Genomic DNA, 25,122 nt, shown 5'->3' with positions numbered 1-25,122 from the left:
CAAACCCCAATTCCCCAAGGGTCTTTTTCTCTTCGAAGAAGTCCATCCAATAAAACCATGTTTTAAAGTAAATTTCATGTTTATCATAGGAAGCTCCTCCTTCCTTATTTTTGTCCAATCTGTTTAGCCACATGTGTATAAAAGGAGGTGAGCAATCTTTCCACATCAGGACAATATAGGCTTTTTCCTACGTTAAAGAAGACAATTCTCCAGTAGGTTCTCCTAGGCATGGGGGATTTGTACAAGAGATAGAGATGTGTCTTCTGGCAGTACATATTCTGCACATTTTTGAGAAAAAGTACTAACCACTTGCCAGAAGGGAAGCATTTTTGGGCAAGGCCAGAATATATGATGAATCACGTTTCTTGGTTGCATTTCAACAGCAATCAAATAAGCTACAGTAGAATTTGTGCTGTACAGCAGGAATCCTGTACCATCTTGTGAGGATACTTGGAGGAGATTGAAGGTTTAAGCAAGTAGTGCAGTATTTTCTGACACAGGCTTTTCAAGCAGTTACAGCAACAGATTTTTGTATTTTTAGTAAACATTTGTGCTTGTAAAGTATTTGTGCTTGATAAACTGTTGCTCAAATATCACGTAACATAAAACATTTGTGCTTGTAAAGGATTTGTGCTTGATAAACCATTCAAATATCACGTGACATAAAAAAATTAGATATACCACTTTTTTATTCTCCAGGTTGTCTGCTTTCAGAAAATACATAATGTTTGGGAACTTTAACTAATCTTCAGGCCTAAAATTATTTCTAGGCAAAAAAATTAGCAAAACCAGCTCTGAAAGGGTTAGACACTGTGACTAAAAGTTGACCACTGTAAACATGGTTTTTATGATATTATAGAGTTTGTCCAACCGCTGTAACGCTGCCATATATAAAAAAAAAAACATTTTAAAAAAATCATCATTACAAGTGTTAAACATATGGAGCTGCCAGAACACAATATTTTCCAGAGTGGTTCTTTAATGTCTGATTGCTTTAAAGATGAACTCTGTGCACAAAACATATAAATAAAAAAAAAAAATCCTCAGTAGCCACAAAGAATATAAATCCACTTTGTGTGTACCAAATGCCTTTGTAAACCCAGATACTACCTGGTAAAAGTCAGAATGACATCATCACAGTGCTGTACATAACCTGTACAGTGAGCAGAGCTGTGGAAAGGGACCAACAGGTGCCACCCACTACAGGTTACCTGCAGAAAACTACAAAAGGGGGTAGATACAAGACCAGTCACTCTGTACAAGGAGAGAGAGAGCGCAGCAGTGATCGGAAGCTTCTGCACAAGGGCAAGGTTTTATACTGGATTACTGCACAGATCTGGAAGAAATACACAAAGTACACCAACATTCAAGGAAAAATATACATGCCTCTTGTATTTAGACAGTATTTGCTTATACGGGAGTTCAGCTTCAAGTAACACTCACAATTGAGTACAGAAATAGAGGAGTTTCAGTAAGACAGAGGATTGATTGCATTACTCCGTTTTACTTGCCTGCCTTTTTTCACACCCATCTTGAGATATACATATTTAGCATGGGGCTGAAAGAGTTTTGTTAATAAAGCACCAGGAGATAGTTTTGTGTGGTTCTGTTTTTAATTAAGTGTTCTTGCATAGCAAGACCACTTACTGTTATCTCACATATATATTATTATTCTTATTATAGCCAAATTTACCACCCTAACTCCTCCCACAGTTTTTACACTACATAGACAAGTAATATACCGAAACGTGCGGATTGTTCCCGATTGGTGTGCTATTACTTTGTGGAACGTTTCACCGGATGGTTCACGAAATATAGTTTTTGCGGCAAAATTGGTCCCATAGGAATGAATGGTGAAATGTTCAAAACTAGAGTGGGAGGTGACAAAAGCTGAAAAATCAGGACATGATTTCTAAACTGCCATCACTCCCTCGTTTTCAAGCCCACCTACACAAATCTTATATGAAAACGTTCAGCTATCCCTGCTGCCACTAAACATGTCATTGGCTAAGCCACAGTCCTGATAGTTTTCATAATATGACCATTTGTTTGCAACTCACGCCGTCCATTGACATTCATTGAAACGCCACTCTAGCCACTTCAAATTTGAAGGGCAATATCTAAACTGCGACTGTGCCTTCAATTTTAATATTTCAGAGACATACTATGCATCAAAATCTAGGTCAGGGTCTTGTGATTCTCACAATATAAAACTCTTCACTGTAGGATTTATAGTTTTTAAAATACGACTATTTGAAGTACTGCACAGTTATTACAGCTATCATGATCCTGTGTATTGTGTATTGAGCAGTGGTTGTGAAGCATAAACAGGGCTTGAGCGTTGCTAGGAAGATGCTGAGACCCCCCCAAATGCATGTGGTCATATCTTCATCTGCTAGGCTTGATAATGCTTGTAGACTATTGGTGGAGGCAAGAACACGTCACACAATTGCAAAGTACATAGAGTGAAACGTTCATATAAGTGGAGTATTCTTTTGCAAAGGAAAGCGTGACAGTCATCCAAAGCGTGTGTGACATACAACTTTATCATCCAGGAAATTGTGGTGACAGAAAGTTTCCTCCACCTATGAATACACTGCCCCTTACCGACTCCTTTGATCTCTTGTTAGGAGATCATGCGGGCGTGTGGCTGTCTACCCCAGCCTCAGGTATGAACTGTAAACGGATCCCAAAGAGGCCTCCTTGACAGGAATCTTCTAAATGATGGATGGGTACTCGTTCCCCATGGAAATATAGATAAAGAAACCTCCCATAGCGTAACACGTTTAATAAAATTTATTAAAAGAAAAAAGAAATACACTTACAATGTTGAAGTGGAAAATTCGTATAAAATCAAATGCCGGCCGGCTACAAACTGCTGCCCGTCAGCGAGGTCAGTGGTGACGTCAGCACGCCGCTCCTCCCTACGCCGTTTCGTCACAACTGACGTCTTCCAGGGGCACGGGCGGCGTTCTGACTCACAACCTATATATATCCTATCACTTCACCGGAACGCCCCCATCTGAGCTCAAGGTGTCCCGCGGCTGTTGACGCCATTTTGAAAGAGGGCAAACGCCCTTTGCCCTAACAGCTCTGAGTTCTGGGTGTCCCGCGACTAGAATCGCCATATTACAAAAGGGTAAACGCCCTTCCCCAAAGCGGCTATGTGTGTTGCAGTGATATTCCATAAAGATATCCTTAGTATTCATTAGACCTCACGGACAGCCACCATAAAGTCTTATTAAAAACAGAGTATTATTTTTTTTTTTATGTTCATATCAACACCCTTTTCTTCCTCTCCGGATGGACGAAGAAGAAGCCCCCCTATAGGGTGACATTGTTTTCATGTTGTTTGGGGGGAAAAGCCTATAGTGTGTTTGGGACTGTGGGAAGGGTGGGGGGGTGTTGGGGAAAGTTCTACTGTTTAATGTCACTACTAAGTGAGCTTATCTTACTTATCTCACGGTTTGGTTCTGTTTTCAATTTTTTCTTTTTTCCTTATGATCTTACTATGCAAAGATGTGCATTATTCCTTACAGCCTGTATGTCATTACGGTCACCCTTTCTCAATGTGTGTGGTGGAGAGCTGGATTTGTGTTCCTTGTGGGGAGCCCTTGTTGGCACATCCTGGCTTCCTCTGTAGGATGATCTATAGATATTATGGCTAATCACGTACAAAACCTTAACCTAATCTCATGGAACGTACGGGGCCTGAACTCTGCAATCAAACAAGCACTGGTGTTCTATTACATACAGAAACACAAGTCCCATGTTGTTTTTCTGCAAGAGACCCACCTGACACGATCCAAAATTCTTGCTCTTAAACAAGCTTTTATAGGCCATGCCTTTCACTCTCTGTACTCTAATTATGCCAGGGGGGGTTTCTGTGCTGATAGCCAAATCCCTAACATATACTCCTAAGACCATTGTCACAGACCCGTATGGGAGGTTCGCGGTGGCGGTACTTATTATTAATAATATGTCATATACTTTTGTAACGGTATACATTCTGCCACCATTTCCACTGGCGGGATGGGAGGATGTGCTGACAAGGGTACTACGAGTGGCGGAGGGCCCTATTCTAGCTGGTGTTTTGAACACTGTCCTCTCCCCTGAGAAGGATAGATTGAATGCCAGGTCCAGCTGCAGCTCTCCACCAGCAAATTGTATGTCTCAGTATGGTATGGTGGAGGCCTGGAGATGGAAGACCCCTGATACCCTTTCTTATTCTTGCTACTCCTCTACCTACAATACGTTTTCGAGATTAGACATGTCCTTTCTAACTAGGGACATCCTACCCAGGGTGGTGGCGATACAATATCTCCCACAGGCAATCTCAGACCATTCCCCCCTACTGCTGACAGTGACCGTTGGCCATTCACCGGGGTACAACCTGTGGAGACTTAGCCCCATCTGGCTCAAAGAGGAATTGTTCAAAAGATCTTCTGCCACCGCTATTGGGGACTTCTGGCAAGACAACAGAGGAGAGGTCGCCCTGAGTATCACGTGGGATGCATTTAAAGCTACCCTTAGGGGCTCCACCTCCGGGGTCATTACGAAAATTAGAATGGACAGGGAATGGAAACTCAAGGACTGTGAACAAGCGGCCACTGATGCTGAGGTAGAATATATCAGAAATCCGTCCTGCTCTAATTTTAGGGTATGGCGAGATCTTGCTAGACAATTAGAGCTGGTACTGATAGAGAAAACTCAGAAAGAACTACTTTACCAATCTCAACTAATTTTTGAATACAGAGATAAGAATAGTAAAATACTAGACTACCTAGCCCATTCACAACACGCACCTATCTCTATTCCCCAAATTTATGACGAACACCAGACTCTGCACCTCCCCGGAGGATATAGGGAGTGCATTCCTCCACTTTTACTCCACTCTGTATTTATCCTCCATGCGCTATGACGCGATGGAGGTGCAGAGTTTCCTAGAATAAATCCCACTTACTGCTCTGTCTCTGGAGGCGGTGGCAGGGCTGGATCTCCCAATCTCTGTCTCGGAGTTCTTCCATTTTTTCTGCACTTCTTCCATTCTAACAAAACACCGGGGTTGGATGGATATCCAGTGGAATGGTACTGTACGTACCAGGAATTCTTAGCACAAAAGTTACTGGAAGTGTACAATGATGCCTTTGAGAAGGGTATGCTTCCAAACTCACTCAGAGAGGCTTTAAGTTTTAGTCCTAATCCCCAAACCACATAAAGATCATAGGCTCTGTGAGTTTTATCGTCCTATCTCATTAATCAACGTTAATGCTAAAATCCTAGCTAAACTCCTTGCCAGGCAACTCAATAAGGTGATTGCATCCATTATTAACTCTGATCAGACTGGTTTCATACCAATGCGCTCAACGGCTATTAATCTCCGCAGGCTGTTCACGGTCCTGCAGTCTATGGGACCTGATCCTGATACACGTATTGTGGTGTGCTTAGACACCCACAAGGCGTTTGATTATATCGAATGGCACTACGTAATGGTAGCCCTTGAGCGGATGGGTTTTGGACCTAAATTTATTGCTTGGATGAGACTGCTGTATGCCGGTCCCTTGGCTCGTTTACGGGTAAACTATATTATCACTGATACCTTTGAAATTCGTAGGGGCACGCGACAGGGGTGCCTGTTGTCACCCCTGTTGTTTGCCATTGCGATAGGGTAGATACCGCAGTCAGGGGCTGTAGGCTGAACGACTTGGAAGAAAAGACATCCTTGTACGCAGATGATGTGTTGCTGTACCTGGCAGATGCTCAGGGATCTCTCTCTCGGGCACTACACATAATCTCTGACTTTGGTTCATATTCAGGGTTTAAGGTTAATTGGGGCAAATCTGTAGTCTTCCCAGTAGACCCCCTTTTCATTCCCACAATGCCCCCAGATGCTACCTGGGTGTGGAGATACAAATACCCCTGAAAGCATTTATCTCTAATCTCACCCCCCTTGTACAACACCTGAAAATAAATTTGCAGACTTGGTCCAAACTACCCCTCAATCTACTGGGTAAAATCAATATTATCAAAATGATCTGTCTCTCTAGATTTCTGTATATTTTCGGCATGCCCCGACCTATATCTCCAAAAAACTGTTCTCTGAAATCAATGGAATGATCACATCGTTCCTGTGGGGCTCGAAACCACTCAGGGTGTCTCTGGAAACCTTACACCTGCCCATTAGGGAAGGGGGATTGGCCCTGCCCAATCTTCAATGTTACTATCTAGCGGCCCAACTGACCCACATCCACTGGTGGTTCTTTCCGGACCTTGACATCGCATGCTGCCTGGGTACACTCATACGAAGCGTTGAGAGATGTAGTGTATAGAAATGGTCCATACCCCATAGCAGGCACCAACAGCCTTAAACTTTCGTACAAAATCTTTCATACATGCCACAAAAAGATGGGGGACTCCTCTTTGACCAAATTGCTTAACGCCCCTCTCTGGCTTAATCCCCAGCTTCCAGAAGTGTACAAAATACAGGATGTAGTTCGATGGGCTAATTATGGAATTAAATATGTACACCAATTGTTCTCTGCAGGGGTCTTTAAAACATTCAGTTGGAATACAATATCCACAACAAGTATTTTTATGGCTACTTTTAATTGCGGCATACGATCACAGCGCAGTTCGGGCTGACGGAGGTATCGCTTCTCCCCTCTAAGTTAGAGAAACCTATGTGTGAAGAAGACCATGCTAAACTGATATCCAGATACTATTCCTTTCTCCTGTCCTCTGCGGCTAAGAGAATGGAAAAAGTGGCGAGACAGTGGACTTACGACATCCCAACACTGACAGATGAAACCATGGACGGAAGCGGTGGGGGATCTCTTGCCCTCGGTTATGTCTGCTAGGGACAAGGTAATACAATTTAACTTTCTACACAGAATATATTATACACCCCGGCCCGTATGTATCGGATGGGTAGAGCAGACTCCCCTGAATGTCCCCGCTGTCATGAAGGGGAGGGGAACTACTTCCACATGGTGTGGGGCTGCCCAAGAGTAGCATAATTCTGGAGGGCAATATTGACATTCTTGGAGGATAGACTGGCCTTCCCAAACATCTATTCCCCGCGAGGTGCCTCCTTGGAAGCTTCAACGGAGAAGAAATAAGAATATGAAATAAGTGAAGAAATAAATAAGAAAGCCCTCCTGTGTATCCTATTTTTGTATGCTAAGAAGGTGCTAGTGCTCTAATGGAAAAATCTCATTGCCCCGTCTGTTCAATTCTGGGTAGATCTAGTTAATAAAGCACTGCCACTGTTTAAACTTACAAATACTTCTAGAGGTTTCCCAAAAAAAATTGAGAAACTGTGGTCCGGATGGCTCACCTCGGTTTCTGGTGACATTGAGCCGTAAATACCCATTAATACCATGTTATGGTTTATGGAGCATGACTCTGTTAGTACTGTTAGTCTTATGATACCTGCTGTATTTGCTCTAGGATTACGTTTTTTGCTTTCCTATGGTTTACTGATCAATAATGCTTATGTTTGCGTATGTGACTGTATATTTCTTAATGCATAGTTAATGTTGTGTATTATGTTTTGTGAAAAACCAATAAATTTACCCTTTAAAAAAAATAAAAAAATAAACCAAGCAAGATTCTTTGTATACTTCAGATATACTTCATTTAATCTTGGCACAAACCTGGTCGATTCTAACAAAGCATATAGTGAAAGTTTTTAACTTCAGTAAAAACCATATTAAAATGACAGAGAATCTACGATAGTAGATCAAGAAATGTAGATGGCTAAATTAACATACAGATCTTCACATCACTTCCTTTTAACCCTTTCAGGTTCAGGAGTAATCAAAACCTTTATGACCAGACCATGTTTAAAAATCGCGGTCTGTTCTGTTTTATATAGCAATAACTTTCTAACCACGTTACGTATACTATGCACATATGAGGCCATAATATATATTTTTTTAATGCCCAGTATAAATTTTATATCATAAAAAAATAGTTTTGGTTTGCCTAATGCATAAAATTTCATATATTGTATTTATCGGCGTATATCACAAGCCCAGGCGTATAACATGCACCTTAACTTTACCTCCCTGGCGGTTTTTCCGAGTGTGGCTTGGGGTTAAATTTCAGCCCCATTAGCGGTAACGCTGAGCCACACTCGGGATTGCATTGCAGGATCCTGGTACAGTGTACTTACCTTTTCCCTAGGATCCTGCGATGTCCCCCCGCTGTGTCTGCGGACACGGGCTGTGTCCTCCTCCCGAAGCCTCTCTGTGCCAGGCTCCGCAGATTACATTACTGTATGAAATTATTTCACATCCCTTTTTGTCCCCAGTGCTTTGTCCAATGCCCCGCAATGCAGTTTTATATTATAAATACTGTTCTTTCTGCCTGGAAACTGAAGATTGTCCATAGCAACCAAAAAGTGTCCCTTTACGTCAAAAGTGGTTTTAGACCAGCTAGAAAACAGCGATAGTAAATTAGAACACTTGCGGAATTGCGCGATAGTGAATCGCGGGGAAATTAATTTTATTATTTTTATATTATTATTTTTTATAATTATTTATATTTATTTATTATATTATAATTTATTATTTTGTGTTTCAAACTTCATCATACCCGGGATATCTACTAGACTCTTGTTAGGACAGATTTAAGTGTGTTATTGCTAAGAATTACAGGCCTACAATATAAAATGCCAAATTTCTATGCAAAATAATTATACCGCTTTGAGACGCAATAATCTGACATAATCATACCGCCAGGGAGGCTACAAGGGAAGTTTCCGGAAAAAAACTTTACACGGACCCCCTGCAAACTACATGGACCACAAACACCAGACAGGTGACCACACTTATACCTCACGCCACTTATGTAGTGGTGGTTGCTCACTCACTGCCACTCCTCTGATTTAGAGGCTCCAGCCATAGCCAGAAAACAGCATACAAGAAAGTGAATATTTCAAGGGGAATCACAAGAGAGGAGACCTCCCTGGAAACTAGACAGCTACTATTGGCTAAAGAGGGCAGTAAAGGAGAGTGAGCAAAAATCAATACAAAATGTATTAACGTATCAAAACTACATAGAGTAAAACATTTTGCTTCAACAAGGAAGCTAGATATAGCTGGTCCTCATGAACAACCATGGAATAGTATACCAGATGTAAAGATACATGGGGTATACCAATGGAACAGATAAACAGACCGTAGACAGACAATAACACACAAAGGACACAAGCAGTGCAGGCACCTATATTACCACACATGCATAGAAACCCCATAGGCTAAACCCCAATGAGGAGGTTATAAATAAAAATAATAATAAAGATAAGTACAAGGGAAACCATTCATGTGTGGCCCCGGGGGTGACAGAATAAACTAACGAAGGTGATGCCGCCAAAGATATGCTGCCTATCAGAAGGGTAACTGTCTATTGAGTCTCCAAATTATACTGACAGTTCTTATTAAATATGCTGGAAATGATTCAAATTGTACAATTGCATGCGCATGCAGGAGGCATTTCTTAAAAAAGTATCAATTCCAGAAGAAAGACTGTAACTAAAACAAGGTTCAGATATCTTTGACAAAGTACATTGAAGAATAGACCGATATATTGGTCAGGCGGTACTTAGGTGACAGTTGTCAAAGGAAAAATGGCCTTAATCGAAGTAGGTTAAATAATGCTACTACAGGTATCCTCTTGACCATCACCAGTGCAACGCGATCACTGACAAAATGTCCATCACAGCAGACTATCCCGGGATCAGCATCTATCCCCAGGCCACACAATTCGTTAATAGCAGAATGTCTAAACTTGAATGCAATCATACATAAGTGAATGTTATAGTTGTAACGTTACCGCCTTCTTTCCCCGTGCAGGGATGCTGGCCGTGAACTCAAATGCTTCCAGAACGGCAGAGCAGTCTCTTCATGTTCCCACCCATCAAGAGAGGATAGACCAGCGGGCGCTGTTGAATGTGCCGTGCTGCGTGTTTGCTGATTCTCAGCTCGTTTTTCGGCCGCGCTGCGGCGGTAGCATTAAGCAGATTGCAACTTCACTAGTGACCGCTTCAACTGTGTAGGCTAGGTACTTTGTTCAAAGTTTCTCCGCCTTCCATTGTACTTGGGGGATCGCTGTAGCGGCGTCTGCACACCGCAATTAGGTTCCGGTTAAACTTATCAATGAAGAAAATAGTAGGAGGAGGGGCGACTACACCTCGAGGCATTATTAAGGGAGAGGTGTATGTCTGCCCCTTCCACGTCTAGTTGAAGCTACGTGACATGACGTTGCGAAACGCGCCAACGTAATTGCAGTGTGCAGACACTGCTACAGCGATCCCCCAAGTACAATGGAAGGTGGAGAAACTTTGAGCGAAGTACCTAGCCTACACAGTTGAAGCTGTCACTAGTGAAGTTGCAATCTGCTTAATGCTGCCGCCGCAGCGCGGCTGTAAAACGAGCTGAGAATCAGCAAACACGCAACACGGCACATTCAACAGCGCCCGCTGGTCTATCCTCTCTTGATGGGTGGGAACATGACGAGACTGCTCTGCCGTTCTGGAAGCATTTGAGTTCACGGCCAGCATCCCTGCACGGGGAAAGAAGGCGGTAACGTTACAACTATAACATTCACTTATGTATGATTGCATCCAAGTTTAGACATTCTGCTATTAACGAACTGTGTGGCCTGGGGATAGATGTTGATCCCGGGATAGTCTGCTGTGATGGACATTTTGTCAGTGATCGCGTTGCTCTGGTGATGGTCAAGAGGATACCTGTAGTAGCATTATTTAACCTACTTCGATTAAGGCCATTTTTCCTTTGACAACTGTCACCCAAGTACCGCCTGACCAATATATCGGTCTATTCTTCAATGTACTTTGTCAAAGATATGCTGAACTTTGTTTTAGTTACAGTCTTTCTTCTGGAATTGATACTTTTTTAAGAAATGCCTCCTGCATGCGCATGCAATTGTACAATTTGAATCATTTCCAGCATATTTAATAAGAACTATCTGTCAGTATAATTTGGAGACTCAATAGACAGTTACCCTTCTGATTGGCAGCATATCCTTGGCGGCATCAACTTCGTTAGTTTATTCCGTCACCCCGGGGGGCCACACAAGCATAGTTTCCCTTGTACTTATCTTTATTATTATTTTTATTTATAACCTCCTCATTGGCGTTTAGCCTATGGGGTTTCTATGCATGTGTGATAATATAGGCGCCTGCGCCGCTTGTGTCCTTTGTGTGTTATTGTCTGTCTACTGTCTGTTTATCTGTTCCATTGGTATACCACATGTATCTTTACATCTGGTATACTATTCCATGGTTGTTCATGAGGACCAGCTATATCTAGCTTCCTTGTTGAAGCAAAATGTTTTACTCTATGTAGTTTTGATACTTTAATAAATTTTGTATTGATTTTTACTCACTCTCCTTTATTGCCCTCTTTAGCCAATAGTAGCTGTCTAGTTTCCAGGGAGGTCTCCTCTCTTGTGATTCCCCTTGGAATATTCACTTTCTTGTATAAAGTACACGGACCCCCTGCATAGTACACGGACCCCCTTTCATTATAAAGACCCTGCACTCCCAGCACTGGGACAGGGACAGCGCTGCAAGCATACTCTAAAGTTGAGAAAACTTCACACTGTCAGCCCCTACTCATACACTGCTCCTCCTGTGTCACTCATTGTAAATCAAAGCTTCTAAATATCTCCATTAATGCCGCTCTCTCTCGTTGACCCAGTCATGCGACTTCTCTCCTCCTCCAATCAAAAGCTACACACGAGGAGGAGGCGGAGCGAGAGGAGGAGAGCAGCCACAACGAGCCACGTTAAGGGATTCAGAGGCTTAGATTTACATTGAGTTACATAGGAGGAGCGGTATATCACAAAGGGCTGGCACTGCAGTAATGTTTTCTGACCTTTAGAGTTTACTGGCAGTGCTGTTCCACGGCCAGGAGAGGCGGGGCGGCCGGCCTGACACCCTACCAATCATTGGCACCCGGGGTGGACCGCCTGATCCCCGCCCCCTGTTGGTAAAAAAACAGATATCGGCGTATAACATGCAGGCAGGATTTACCCTCTATTTTCAGGGTAAAAAATGTGCGTGTTATATGCCGATAAATATGGTAATTAATACTATAACAATTATGTTTACTAAATTATTTTCTCCTATTCGTTCTGGGTATGGGGGCCCCAAATACTTGTCAGTTTTGATACATACATTAGCTGTATTCGAGAAACAGGTGCTCGTATTTTACATTTCTAGATATTAGCATTTTTAGTGTAATGGTTGTAAGTCACCAACTAGTCTGGAAAAACCTAATAAACAACAGGACCATTTTGAATAGGTTAAATAAGAAAAAAAATGTAACTGCGTTGATTAAATATTTTTTCTAGGCTCAAAAATGTATGTGCTTGCAAAATGCCAAAAATGTTAAGCTACCTGAAATAATTAGACAACAAACTAAATTGTTACAAGCCATCAATTCAGAGTTAACATAAACAAAAATGATGACCCTTAAATTGTTTTTCTACCTTTTGGAATGTGTAGAGATGTATTATGTGTAATACATGTACGTGTGTCCTGACTGCATTTATGTATATATGTATGTATGTGCTTGCATTTAATGAAGTACACATTTACATTTTTTATATTTTGATATCTTTTAATGTTTTACAGATTTTTTTTTTCTTTTCAACTTCTGTCACAAGAGATCTGATAAGCCCCCTATGGATAGTGACAGGTCCTCTTTATGACGACATGATGAGTCCTTTAGCCCCCTTAGATTTCCTCAGCCTGTAGCCCATGCAGATATGAGACATAGGGTACCCAATCTGCTGCTTACTGAGATGATGTGCCAAGATTTTGACAGCTCTGAACCCACAAGTGCTCAAAGCTGAGTACTTCAGGGTTCAGAGAAGAAATCGGTGAAAGGTGTTCCCAAACACCTAGGCCATCCTGCAGACTGCCTTCCATCCTGAAGCTTTCTGGAGGAAATGGGGTGTCTGACAGCATGTAAAAGTGATTGGGTTTTGTTTTTGTCCTTTTAAATGCTCTGGAATCTTGCAGCAGTGGTGGTGGTGGTAGAAAACGTTCATATCACTTGATTGGTAACCATTCAAATTGGTTACTGATCAAGCCTTCAGGTCACCCTACACACTCTGCTACCCCCTACTTGAGATTAAATTGATTACCAGAGAGTGCTGGAACTGGATATGCAGACTTTAATTACTGTCCTCTCTGCAAAAATGAACAGGCAGAGAGAATGTTAAGTTACTGTGCAGGGTTGTGAGGGAATAAAGTGTTTAACCCCCAAAAAATAGAAATTATGGTCCTTTAAAGCAGATTAAACAGCACAGTGCTTGTGCTGTATAATCTGCCCCTCCCTAAACTGTAAAAACCCTGACTGATCCTGCCACTTCCTGTATCCCCCTCTCTGCGCTGACCACGATAATCAGGGCTGCTGAGCCCTGACCACCGTGGTCATCGTACATTCCTTTGTCATCTGCAGCCCTGCTCTCCTCCTCACCCCCTCCCTCCCTGCCTGTCAGCTCCGTGTTCTGTGTCTCTGTCTCTGCCCCCCAGCCCCTATTAGTACAAATAAAAAATTATAAATGGTCACTGCCAAGCCCCTCTATTATAGTCAGACATACCCCACTGTATTAGTCTTTTATAAAAACGAGGCATGTAAATATAATTTCAGAGCGATCTTCAGGTCGGTCACTTTACTCTCGGCTGGTTTCCAGGGCTATTGCAGGATGGGCTGCGCGGCCATGTGACCTCCCCGGCTGATGTCAGAGGGAGATCTCAGCCCCCCTCCCCCTGCAGAAGCCATGTATCGGAGATGTAAAGTGGCCGCGAGTCACGTGACTGGTCTGAATGAAGATCGTTCTAAAAAAGTATTTACATGCCTCGTTTTTTATAAAAAGACATGTACAGTGTGCTATGCCTACCTCTAATAGAGGGGCTGGTAGTTTTTTTATATATAGGTTCACAAACACTTTAAGACTATTGTGTTGCTGGCATAAGCAAAATAATTGGATTTTTGTACTCGCCGTATAATCCATGTCTCTGAGTTCATCGACGGACATAGCGCCTCCTTAATCTTAACCATTGGGATATATTGCCTCTCCAGGAGTAGGACTAGGCAGAACAAAAAACACCTGGCTATGCCCATGGGCTGTCCTCAGTCAGTATATAACACCCTCCCTGCTCTAGGTATTCAGTTTAGTAGCAAGCAGTAATAGAAGTATCAAAAACTCCATAGAGGGGTGGGCACTGTGTCCGTCGATGAACTCAGAGAAATGGATTTTACGTTGAGTACAAAAATCCCATTTTCTCTTTTGTTCATCGACGGACACAGCACCTCCTTAATCTTGACCATTGGGACGTCCAAAAGCAGTGCCAAAGAAAAATGAGGGGTGGGAAAATAACCCAAGGCTAACCACAAGAGCCTTAACCGGGTCACAGGAGCCCCATCTGAAACAGCAGCCTGCAAAACCTTGTGGCCAAAAGAAGCATCCGCAGATGCCAAAATATCTACTTTAAAGGATTTAGTGAAGGTATGCACTGACGACCAAGTGGCCGCCTTGCAAACCTGTGATATTGACACTTGATGACGGAAAGCCCAAGAAGTACTAAGCGCCCGAGTAGAATGTGCCGTGACTGGGAAAGGAGGAACCAGAACCTTAATAGAATAGGCCTGAGTCACAGTCTGTCTGATCCATCTGGAGATGGTAACCGAAGAAGCGGCCAGCCCCATCCTTGGTCCTTGTGTAACCAAAAAAAGTGAGTCTGACCTCCGGAAGGACTCGGTGGATTCCAGATACACCGGAATCGCACGAACCACATCCAAGCTTTGCAAAGCAAATTCCTTGGGATGAGCCGGCTTGGGATACAAGGATGGCAACACAATGTCCTCATTCAAATGGAGGTCAGAAACAACCTTGGGCAAAAATGACGGGCAGGGACGAAGAACCACTTTATCCCTATGGAGTACTAAATAGGGATAGGACAATGCCGCCAACTCCGAAACCCTGTGGGCCAAGGTAATAGCCACCAGGAATGCCACCTTCTGGGACAACGTAGGTAAGGGAATCTCCCGAATATTCTCAAATGGTGGAGAACCGATAGCACCAAGTTTAAATCCCATGGCAGCAAAAGAGACCGTACCGGCGGAGCCACATGCCGGACTCCTTGAAGGAAGGTACTAAAGAGTGACTGGCTAGGGGTCGCTGAAAGGAGACTGCTAAGGCAGACACCTGGTCCTTGATGGATGGTGCTCAAAGCCAACTTCTGCTCAACGCCCTGTTGAAGAAAAGCCAAGATCCAAGCCACAGAAAAGGATCAAGGATGAACGCCAATCAACTCGCACCAAGAAATGTACGCTTTCAACATACGATGGTATATCTTACTAGAAGTCGACTTCCTCGCCTTCACCATAGTAGGGATCACTAATCCCGACAGACCTCTATCTCTCAGTACCTGGCTTTTAATGGCTAGGCCATTAAAACCAGTTTCTGTAAAGCAGAATGGAAGCTCAGCCCTTGGAACAACTGGTCCTCTTTTAGAGGTAGCTTCCAAGGGACGTTTACGGCCACCGGAAGACTTTTGCCCTCGGTCTTTTGCAGGCACCGCAGAAGAGGAAGGCGTTGGCACCGCAGTGACACTAGGACTGTGGCGTCTACCAGAGGAACTTGTGAGATTGCCACGAGCCTCAGTTACTTCCCTTGGAACTGAACCTGCTGAAGGGGCCGATGTTTGAGAAGAAAAACTACTAACCTGGTCAGTATTCACTCCAGAGTCAGACCCAGGTAGCCCAATTTCCTGGACAGGGCTAGAGGGGACCTTGGGTAGTTCGGACGTCACCCGAACCTTTACAGGAATTATACCCACACAAGGAGACACAGGGCCCCCCAAAGTGGATAAATTCTGTCCCCCTTCTTTGGTACCCCCAAAAGGTTAAATTCGTGGACCCCCTTGTTGCTCACGAAGGAAGTCCATGAATCTGGAAACCAGCGAAGAAGTCCCCCCACCCCAGCAATGGGTGAGGGCAGACCTTCATGCTGAAGGAGTCTTGTCAGTGGATCCTCTAGGCTTATCAGACCAAGATTACTTGGAACTTCCCGGGGAAGACTTGAGAGATCTGTTTCCTTTATCTGCCGTCCCAGGAGCCCGGAAGAATTTCTTATGGGCTGAGAAGGAAGGCCCCCATCTGCGACGAGGCTCTTTCCCTTTCCTAGATTGAGGCATTCTTTCCCCCTGTGACACCCTTAATGATGTCATCCAGTTTAGCCCCAAACACGCAGTCGCCTTGAAAGGGCAGATCAATGAGAGCTTTTTTAGAGGCTTGGTCTGCCAACCAATTCTTAAGCCACAGCACACGTCTAATCGCCACCGCTGATATAGAAAGCTTGGACAGCACAGAAGCTGCATCCAAGGCTGCATCACGAATATACTGTAGCCCATGGACCAACTGGTCCGCTAAATCAACATAAGCAGGCTCACTACCTAGACCCTGGCGCAAAAGCTTGGCCCATTCAGTTAGGGTCTGTGACACCAGGGCCGAGGCCAAGACTGGACGCAATGCCGACCCAGGTATAGTAAACATGCTGCATGCCACAGCCTCTGCTTTCCTGTCAGCCGGGTCCTTAAAGGACTGGGATTCCTCTACTGGGATCATGGTTGCTCTGTTCAACCTGGAAACAGGAGGGTCCACCACTGGTCGGGTAGTCCACTTTTTTTAAAAGTGATTCTTCAAAGGGGTAGCATACTGAGAAACTTTTGGGGATCACAATGGATGATTTTGGTTGTTCCCATTCCTTATAGGTAAACCTATCAAAATAAGGCAGATAAGGAAACACCCTTGGTGTGCGAGGTGACTTATGCGTACCAAAGGACATAGCCACGTCTGTGGCCCTGTCAGCCGCATCCCCCATCTTTAGAGTCTCCTGCACCACAGTAACAAGTGCTTCCACCAGCGCTTTTTCACTCGCTGCTGAGACCGCTAAGGACTTTCATATATCTCGGGAAAGGAAAAGAAGCATAGGGGAGGAAGAGGAGGAGCTCTGGCATTTCCATGAGGTTCTGGCCGTCTCTAGTGTCTCACTAGACTAACGGAAAATGGCCGCCATGACCTCATCGGCTACACAAACATGGCCGCCAGCCAGACCAACGGAAAATGGCTGCCGTGACCTCAACGGCTAAACAAACATGGCGGCCAGCCGGAGACCAGCCAGACCAAGACGTGATGTTATCAGACCACCCAAAAATGGCCGCCGGCCATTTGACATGCTGAAGCATGCTGCCAGGATCCTCTCTGTGCCTTCCACATTGCTGCACCCTCTGCAAGGGGACCCCCTTTCAAAAAGGTACTGTACCACCAGGCAGGGTGAACATTTAAGGGGACACCGCTGTGCCCTCTGCACTGGAACCCCCAAGCTGCACACTACCTCAAACTGCACACACACAGCAGGGCAAGCACCTAGGTGTCTCCACTGCACCCTCTGCACTGGAACCCCTCCCATACTGCCAGGGCAGGACACACTACCCAGAAGGGAAATGGCAGGGGAGACCCCCAGAGGTCTCTGCTGCCTGCCCTGGTACTCCCACCAATCCATGGGGGGAGGGGGAAGCCCAGTTTAACCAGGGGACTTTAAGTGGAGTTCCACCCAAAAGTGGAACTTCCACTCATCGGATTCCTCCCCCCCCTCCGGTGTCACAGTTGGCACCTTTCAGGGGGGAGGGGGGTGCAGATACCTGTATATTACAGGTATCTGTACCCACTTCCGGCGTAGATAGCCGCAGAATCTGCGGTTATTTACGCCACACCCTGTTCCCCCCCGCTGTCTGCTGGGAAACACACGGGTCCCAGAGACAGCAGGGACCTGCCGTATTGCGCTGCGCGACTTGCGCATGCGCAGTAGGGAACCGGGAAGTGAAGCCGCACGGCTTCACTTCCTGATTCCCTTCCCGAAGATGGAGGCGGCAGCACCCGAGGACCGAGAGACGGTTCGGCCTCGGGTGCCGACATCGCGGGCACCCTGGACAGGTAAGTGTCCATGTTTTAAAAGTCAGCAGCTGCAGTATTTGTAGCTGCTGACTTTTAAAAAAAAACATTTCGGCGCAGCTCCGCTTTAGGATGGGAGGAGGGATCCTGCAAGCAGATCTGACCATCCCTGGAGGGTACCCGCATCCACCCCTAACCGCACAAAGGGGAAACTGTACTTAACGATCCATGGTGCAGGTGACCCTCCAGACAGAACTCCTCGCCACCGAAGTGGGGGGCTGTCGGCCAAGGGACCGCTGTGACTAGGACCAGAGGCTCTGTTTGAACTCTTGGAAAGTAGCTGCAGGTGAAAAAATCTTGGGCATACAGCATAATTCCCCGGAGAGTTGAATGCCTAGTCACCTGCTGCACACTGTGGTTCTGCTCACTAACAGCCATGTAATTATTAGACACAGTAGAACACTGTCATTTTCTATGAAAGTACTGTGCAACTATGGCTATGGTGTTCTTGCCAAGACATTGCATTTAGCTGTTAGATTTATTGAAATAGGAAAATGTAGCAAAGTATATGAGACCATGGTTGTTGGAATGTCAAATGTTTGGAATATCAGAGATTTTATTAAACTTTGCAGTTGTCAACTGGTGACAATTTCTAATGCTAATAAGGTGTAATGGGGTAATTGGGGTCAGTGACCTTGCAAAAAACTGTTTTTCTCAATGGACAAATTACATTTTTTACTGTGTTTGTAGAGTTCATAAAACAATATGTGGCTGTGTGTTTGCATTGTTTTTAACACATTCCTACAGTTTTTTCCAGTAATTGTTTACTAGTTGTAAAAAGAAAATCAACTAAATACTGTATGTAGTTTGCCCACGGGTGCTCAAACGCATACAACTGTATGTCAGTGTCTGTTTTTTTGTTTTTTGTTTTTTTGTTTTTTTAGCATATTTAGGACCACACAACTTTTTTTTAAAGGTTTGCCTTGATTCTAGGATCGTAAAACATTCAGAAATAAATATCTATATATGTCTATATGGATTGATATCTATGTATAGATATCTATCTATAGATATATATATCAGCCATAATATTATAACCACCCATATGTATACAGAGAATGTGCTTCTTTGTTCACTGTTTGTGTTTAAACTATATTTACAGTTCTAAACTTTTTATCAATGGTCAGTTTTTATAACTAAATTTTATTTTTCAGATCCTTTGGAAGAGATTGCAGAGACAGTTCCTCAGACTGCTGCCAATTCTGCTGCAGAATTACTCAAACAGGGAGCAGGTTGGTGGTGTGGTTTCTAATTATCTATGACATAACTCCCATTGATCCCATCAACATTGATTATTTTTACTCGTCATGCTCGCTAGCATAGTAAATAGATAGAAAAGTATCTAAAATTTACTTTTTTTAAAACTTTTTTTTTTTTTACATCTCTTCAGTTACTTCCTGGTTTCTTGCCAAACAAATGATGTCATACATCCCAGGGGTCTTCAGGAGGGTGGGAAAGGAGGAGGGGTTTCCTCAGCTAAGCATACTCTCCTGAATGTATGCTTGAGCTAAAGGCAGATAGATCCCAGGAAGTAAATGCTACATGAATCATTTGCCCTTACTCAAGATGGCCACAGTCAGAAATGCTAGGAGGATGTTTTTCAAAGTGATTTCTCAACAAAATAAAGCATAGAGACAGGGTGGGTGGGGAAGTTTGCTTTGCTTATTAAAAATTAATTAAATACTGTTTCGGTTTTTGGTGCCCAGATGCAGTGAATATCCACTTTAATATTTCTCATAGAGATTATGTCAGGATGGCCACCTGTAGGTGGGCTCGCTATTGCAAAATTCCTCCATTAGATGATCTTAACTCTGACCTTGGTGTGATTGAGATTCAAAGCCCAAGAAATACCTGTCTACCTTTGTCCGGACTGATAGGCTACTCCAGAGATTTTGAGAATTAACTTTGAGCTAGTGACCCTAGCAGTTTGCTGCTAGTGATCAGCAGGGAACTGTTGGTTCAGGTATTGAGGAACTGGTAGCTTCTAGGTTTGGGACAAGGGAAAAAAATAACATATAAAATATTTATTTGAAAAATGTAACATCTATGTTGCAAAAACCATTGAATAACAATCACAAGTAAAATAGCTATTGTGGCTTTCCGAACTGAGGTTAAGGAGGTATAGTGGTACTTTAAAGCGGAGTATCACCCAAAAGTGGAAGCTCCGCTTAATTGACGCCTCCCCCATCCGGTGCCACATTTGGCACCTTTCGGGGGGAGCTGGTGCCTGTCCCTACTTCCAGGAGATCGTGAAGCGATCACTCGGAAGTTCGGCCCCCCTCCTTCTGCCGCTGAGCCATTCAGAAAGTGCTTCGCACATGCACAGTAGGGTGCTGGCTGTGAAGCCGCAAGGCTTCACTGTCGGTTTTCCTTACAGACAATGGCGGCAGCAGTATCCGAGAGCCAGTGGAAACATTGGCTGGGGTGCCGACATTGCTGGATTCGAGGACAGGTAAGTGTCCTAATATTAATAGTCAGCAGCTACAGTATGTGTAGCTGCTGACTTTTAATTCTTTGCGGGGGGGGGGGGGGGGGGCAGCGAAACTCCGCTTTAAAGTGTTTGAACTTTCAATATTTATGCATAAATATGAACTTTTAAAACATGGTATGTTTTTGTGTGGTTATAGTATGTGAACTTTTGCTTTCGGTAACTAATGTGTCCCCCACAGCTTTCCTGGGTAGCAGTAACTGCACATAAATATTTCTGTTGACCAGTCCTTTATATTACCTTGTACGAATTCTAGTTTATTCGAAACAACTCTGCCTCTCAACTCTGGGATGTTGATAGGCTTCCTTGCATAGACTGCCTAGTTCAGATCCTTACTCAACAATTGTATAGCATTAAATAATATTTCCAGGCACGGTATTTTACATATAGTTGCATTGGTCCAACTTGGACCAATGCAATTATGTATATACCATACGTGGCTGATGCTCCTGGAAGCTGGAAATCACTGAGGTAAATACCAATACTTCAGCAATCTTTACTTGCTTCTGGGTCCAATGCTGAGTAGCTTGCCTGATACATTGTGAATACAGGAGGTCGGCTGCTCAGCATCGGTGCCAATCAGGGAATACTTTGCATTTTCTGAATGAATGCAAATCATTCACTGATTAGACAATGTGGAGAAGCAGAGCAGTGATATTTTTTGAACAAATGTCTTGCATTTATTGAGAAAATGCAAAGCATTTTCTGAATAGCACCCTTGCCGAACGGCTGACCTCATGTGTTCACAATGTAGGAGAGCTGCTGCTCTATGCGGAACCCAGTTATTACAATTACTGAAGTCACCTTTGACTTGCTACTTTCGTACATTGTAATCCTATCCCCTCTTAAGCGCCTCTTCTACAGAGTGAACAATTGTGATCAATTGTAACCAATTCTCATAGCTGAGGCTCTCCTAGGGGAGCCCCTCCTAATGTGTAATTTGGACATGTATTTTTTGCACCAAAGTGCATGACTTTACGTTTCTCAGTATTGAACCTCATCTGCCATGTGGCTGCCCAACCCAATATATTGTTAAGGGCTTCCTGTTAACAAATTTTAAAGCATCATGGCATAACAAAACTATGAGGGACAAAGTAAAATGGGGTTAATAAAAGAATTAAGAAAGAATAGCTATGGCTATAGATGGACAAATATCTTACTGGGAATAATGAGCAATGTGACATCTACCAATTGTTGTACACATTGCTTTGTTACTGAAATTTGTCAGAATCTCTCTGACTCAAGTAACATAAAAAATGAATTTCCCTTTGTCCAATAAAATGGAAATGATCACATAGAGATTTTCCAGGAGATTTGCCTTTTGGCTTTAGTAGAGGGCAGTGGGCAGTCTATGAAATCATATTATGAATATATTAATACTGTGCATATATTGTTATATATGCAAGGGATCATACGTTTCAACCATAAATGTGAGGTCTTAAATGATTCATTTAGAACCTGCAACCACATCGATTTGTATTTGCAAAAATAGGAGCTAGCCCCAAATTAGATAACTTCAGAATGCATGCAATGGAAACAATTAGATTATTTTGTTTTTGTCTCTAGTTTTAACTTTTTGGGCTTTTCTCTGAATCCAGTATTTTTTCCTGGCATTTCACCTTTAAAGGGTTAAAGTGTATCTGAAGGATAAACTTTTTAAAATTGTGGATCGCGTGGTGATGGGTTAGAACCTCTGTTAGGGTTTTGTTGCAGTTTATGCCCCCACAAGGGAGATTCACTATCTATTCTGATAACCATTCACGGTGACCAAATGTGATGTAGAAATCCAACTTTTCGAGTTGCTACCAGAACAGGAATAGAGGGGAAATCTTCTAATCAGGACATCTGTTCTGAGGAGGGACTTACCTCACTTTGGATATATTTCCTCCTACATCTGTTGTGTCTACATTTAAAACAGATAGCAAAAAATGACAGGGGTTTTAATCCTTTCCTACTCTATCCATAATGGAAAAAGGTGCCTTTAATTTCATGAGGCTTAAAAATATGCAGTTATGGTATTTGGTTTGTACATTTAGGCTTTGTTCACATCTGTGCATGCGTGTTTATTGTAGGTGCACTATAGTGCTATTCATTCCTAATGGCACTGCAATTCAGCTTGATAAGGCACATGTATTGCAGTGGGCCACAACGCATGTAACTTATTACCATGGCTTGTGGTGCTCTGTGTTTTTTTTTTTTTTTTTTTAAAAGGTTTTTATTTGCCAGATGTACATACATAGAATAACACATTGCATGTAAGGTATATTGTCGGTTGCAACCGTCAAAATATAATTAACATTCAAGGGTAGTTTCGGATAAACATCCTATGATAAACGATATATCAGTACAGGTAGCAATTTTTTAACTCTAAAATACCAGTTATTTTCTGTAATCGTAATGCAAATTATCAGCAATCCAATATCTGGCATAAAACATAAAATAAAGCAAAAAAATATAAAAGTATGGGGCGTGGCCTGGACATGGCTGAGTGAGGCTGCTTTCTTTCTGAGCTCCCGATCTCAAACTCCTAACCCCGGGATTTTATACCACTCCAATCGGTATGAAAACTTTTAAACGATACAGGACAAGAGCAGTATCCAAAGGGATCCCTTCCAGCCAGAAATCCGGAGAAATACACCGCTATTTCAGACAGGAAACTTCCCCTAGTACCGGGCCTACAGCGCCACGAGGCCTGCAACGGGAGCTCGCACACCAGGCCTCTACCAGAGACATCCAGACTTCCCTGGAGAATCTATCTACACCACTCAATCTGGTGCCTGAGCTCCCAGAAAATACCACAACGGGAGAAATGACCTCCACATACCCTCCCGAACCAACACCAATGGACCCAGAAATCCGAGCGCTCCTACAAGCACTCCCCACTAAGAACGATATTGAAGCGATGATCCTGCGGCTTGAAGAGAACCACCGCCGGGACATACAAGAAGTGAGGGGTGAAGTGTCCAGCCTGGCAGACAGAGTCTCCTCGGGAGAGACGGCAGTGTCCTCCTTGGCAGAAAGAGTATCAGCTCTGGAGCAATCCAGAGACCTACACAGAGACACAGCCGTCTCCCTCCAGTTACATATGGAAGATATCGAGGACAGAAGCCGCCGAAACAACCTGCGGCTACGAGGCATCCCGGAAACAACCAGTTCAGAAAACCTAGCAGATGCAGTGAAAAATATCTTCCACACCGTTCTGGATGAAAACGATACGGACATAGAATTAGACAGGGTGCATAGAACATTGGGACCGAGGCCAACAGATCCATCTAACCCGCGTGACGTGGTGTGCAGACTACACCGCTACACACAGAAAGAAGCCATCCTTCGTCGCGCCTGGGAACATGGCGACGCAGAATACAACGAATCTCGAGTCAGAATCCTGCCGGACCTATCGAGAGCCACCCTGAAACGCCGAGCCATGTTGCGACCCCTTCTGGATCTAGCAAAACAGAAGGGATTTACGTACCGCTGGGGATACCCACTCTCGGTAACCTTCCGCAACGACACAGCCACATTCACACTGCAAACAGCGGCGGACTTACCAGCACTCTTCCGATTCCTAGAGGCGCCACCGATCTCGATCCCGGACTGGCTACAAATCCTCCCACGCCCGACAGGAAGATCGGGCCCCTCGGCTGCACGGGTTCCTCTGCCGCTTCATCAACGGGGAAGGAGGAGACGCCGCTCGACATCTGGAGGTCCTGCACGTGAGTAAGGATGTCCTGCGACCCCCGCTCACACCTGACCTGCATCCCTTATCACACCATTACTGACTCCCGGAAAACACTCTCCTCGAACACCCCCCCTCTGAAACACTCCAATACTTTATGTCTATCACCCCGGCTGGGCCCACCTGATGCAGATGAGAGAGGGGATGTTTCAATTTACTGCCGGCCCCCCCCTACATCCTCTTCCCAGGGGGGTCGCCCCCGCGGTGAGGGCTTAACCTGATAAGTGACTTCTGTCCCCTGGACCCACACCATTCCGACCTACCACGGGAGGACCCGCTGGTTTAAACCACAAACTACCTAGCAAAACAGAGGTGGATCACTTCCTCACATACTAGTAAGAGAGCCTACTATAGAAATACATTTTGTGGTAGTCAGAAACTGGGACAGAAAAACCCTTCTATGCAGCACAGAAGAAAATACCATCCTCCTTACTGGTCGGCTATGAAGGAACTATCGGAACTTTAATACCCTTACAAGCCTGGATGGCACAGCCTCTCGCTGTAGACTGAACCTTGTTGCATAGATGAGGGTGCGAGGGGGAGGGATGGACGTTGTTCTAGCCTGCATGCTCTGGAAAGACATCTCAACACCTTTCATATACATTGCGAGACATGCGGACTGGCTCTCTCCATGTGGGAGAGGAGAGTTGGTACCTCTATGGATTAGAAACCCTCCGTAAGTACCCAGAAACAAGATTCAGAGGTTTGCAGAGTAATTCCTGACACTTACTCAGGGTTGAGTGAGGGATCACTGTTTATATCTTTTAGTTTTTGATGATTTTAGTTATTTGTTTTGAAATGTTAGTCACACTACCGCTGAAGAATATCCTGATATTGCATGCTAA

General features: G+C 43.9%; 1 protein-coding gene across 3 annotated transcripts in view; it reads left to right on the top strand.

Moving 5' to 3' along the window:
* TNS3 (tensin 3) overlaps nt 1-25,122 on the top strand; it is a 621,029-nt gene that overhangs the window by 546,376 nt on the left and 49,531 nt on the right. For all 3 annotated transcript variants that reach the window (XM_073630678.1, XM_073630677.1, XM_073630679.1), the window contains one exon: nt 19,208-19,285. In XM_073630678.1, coding sequence (XP_073486779.1) covers nt 19,208-19,285 — 78 coding nt within the window. The remainder of the gene's footprint in view (nt 1-19,207; nt 19,286-25,122) is intronic.

The sequence above is a fragment of the Aquarana catesbeiana genome, linkage group LG05 (genome assembly GCF_042186555.1).
Source record: "Aquarana catesbeiana isolate 2022-GZ linkage group LG05, ASM4218655v1, whole genome shotgun sequence".
Lineage (NCBI taxonomy): Eukaryota > Metazoa > Chordata > Amphibia > Anura > Ranidae > Aquarana > Aquarana catesbeiana.
Note: the sequence above shows the minus strand (reverse complement) of the source record. Positions and strands in the feature narration are given on the sequence as shown.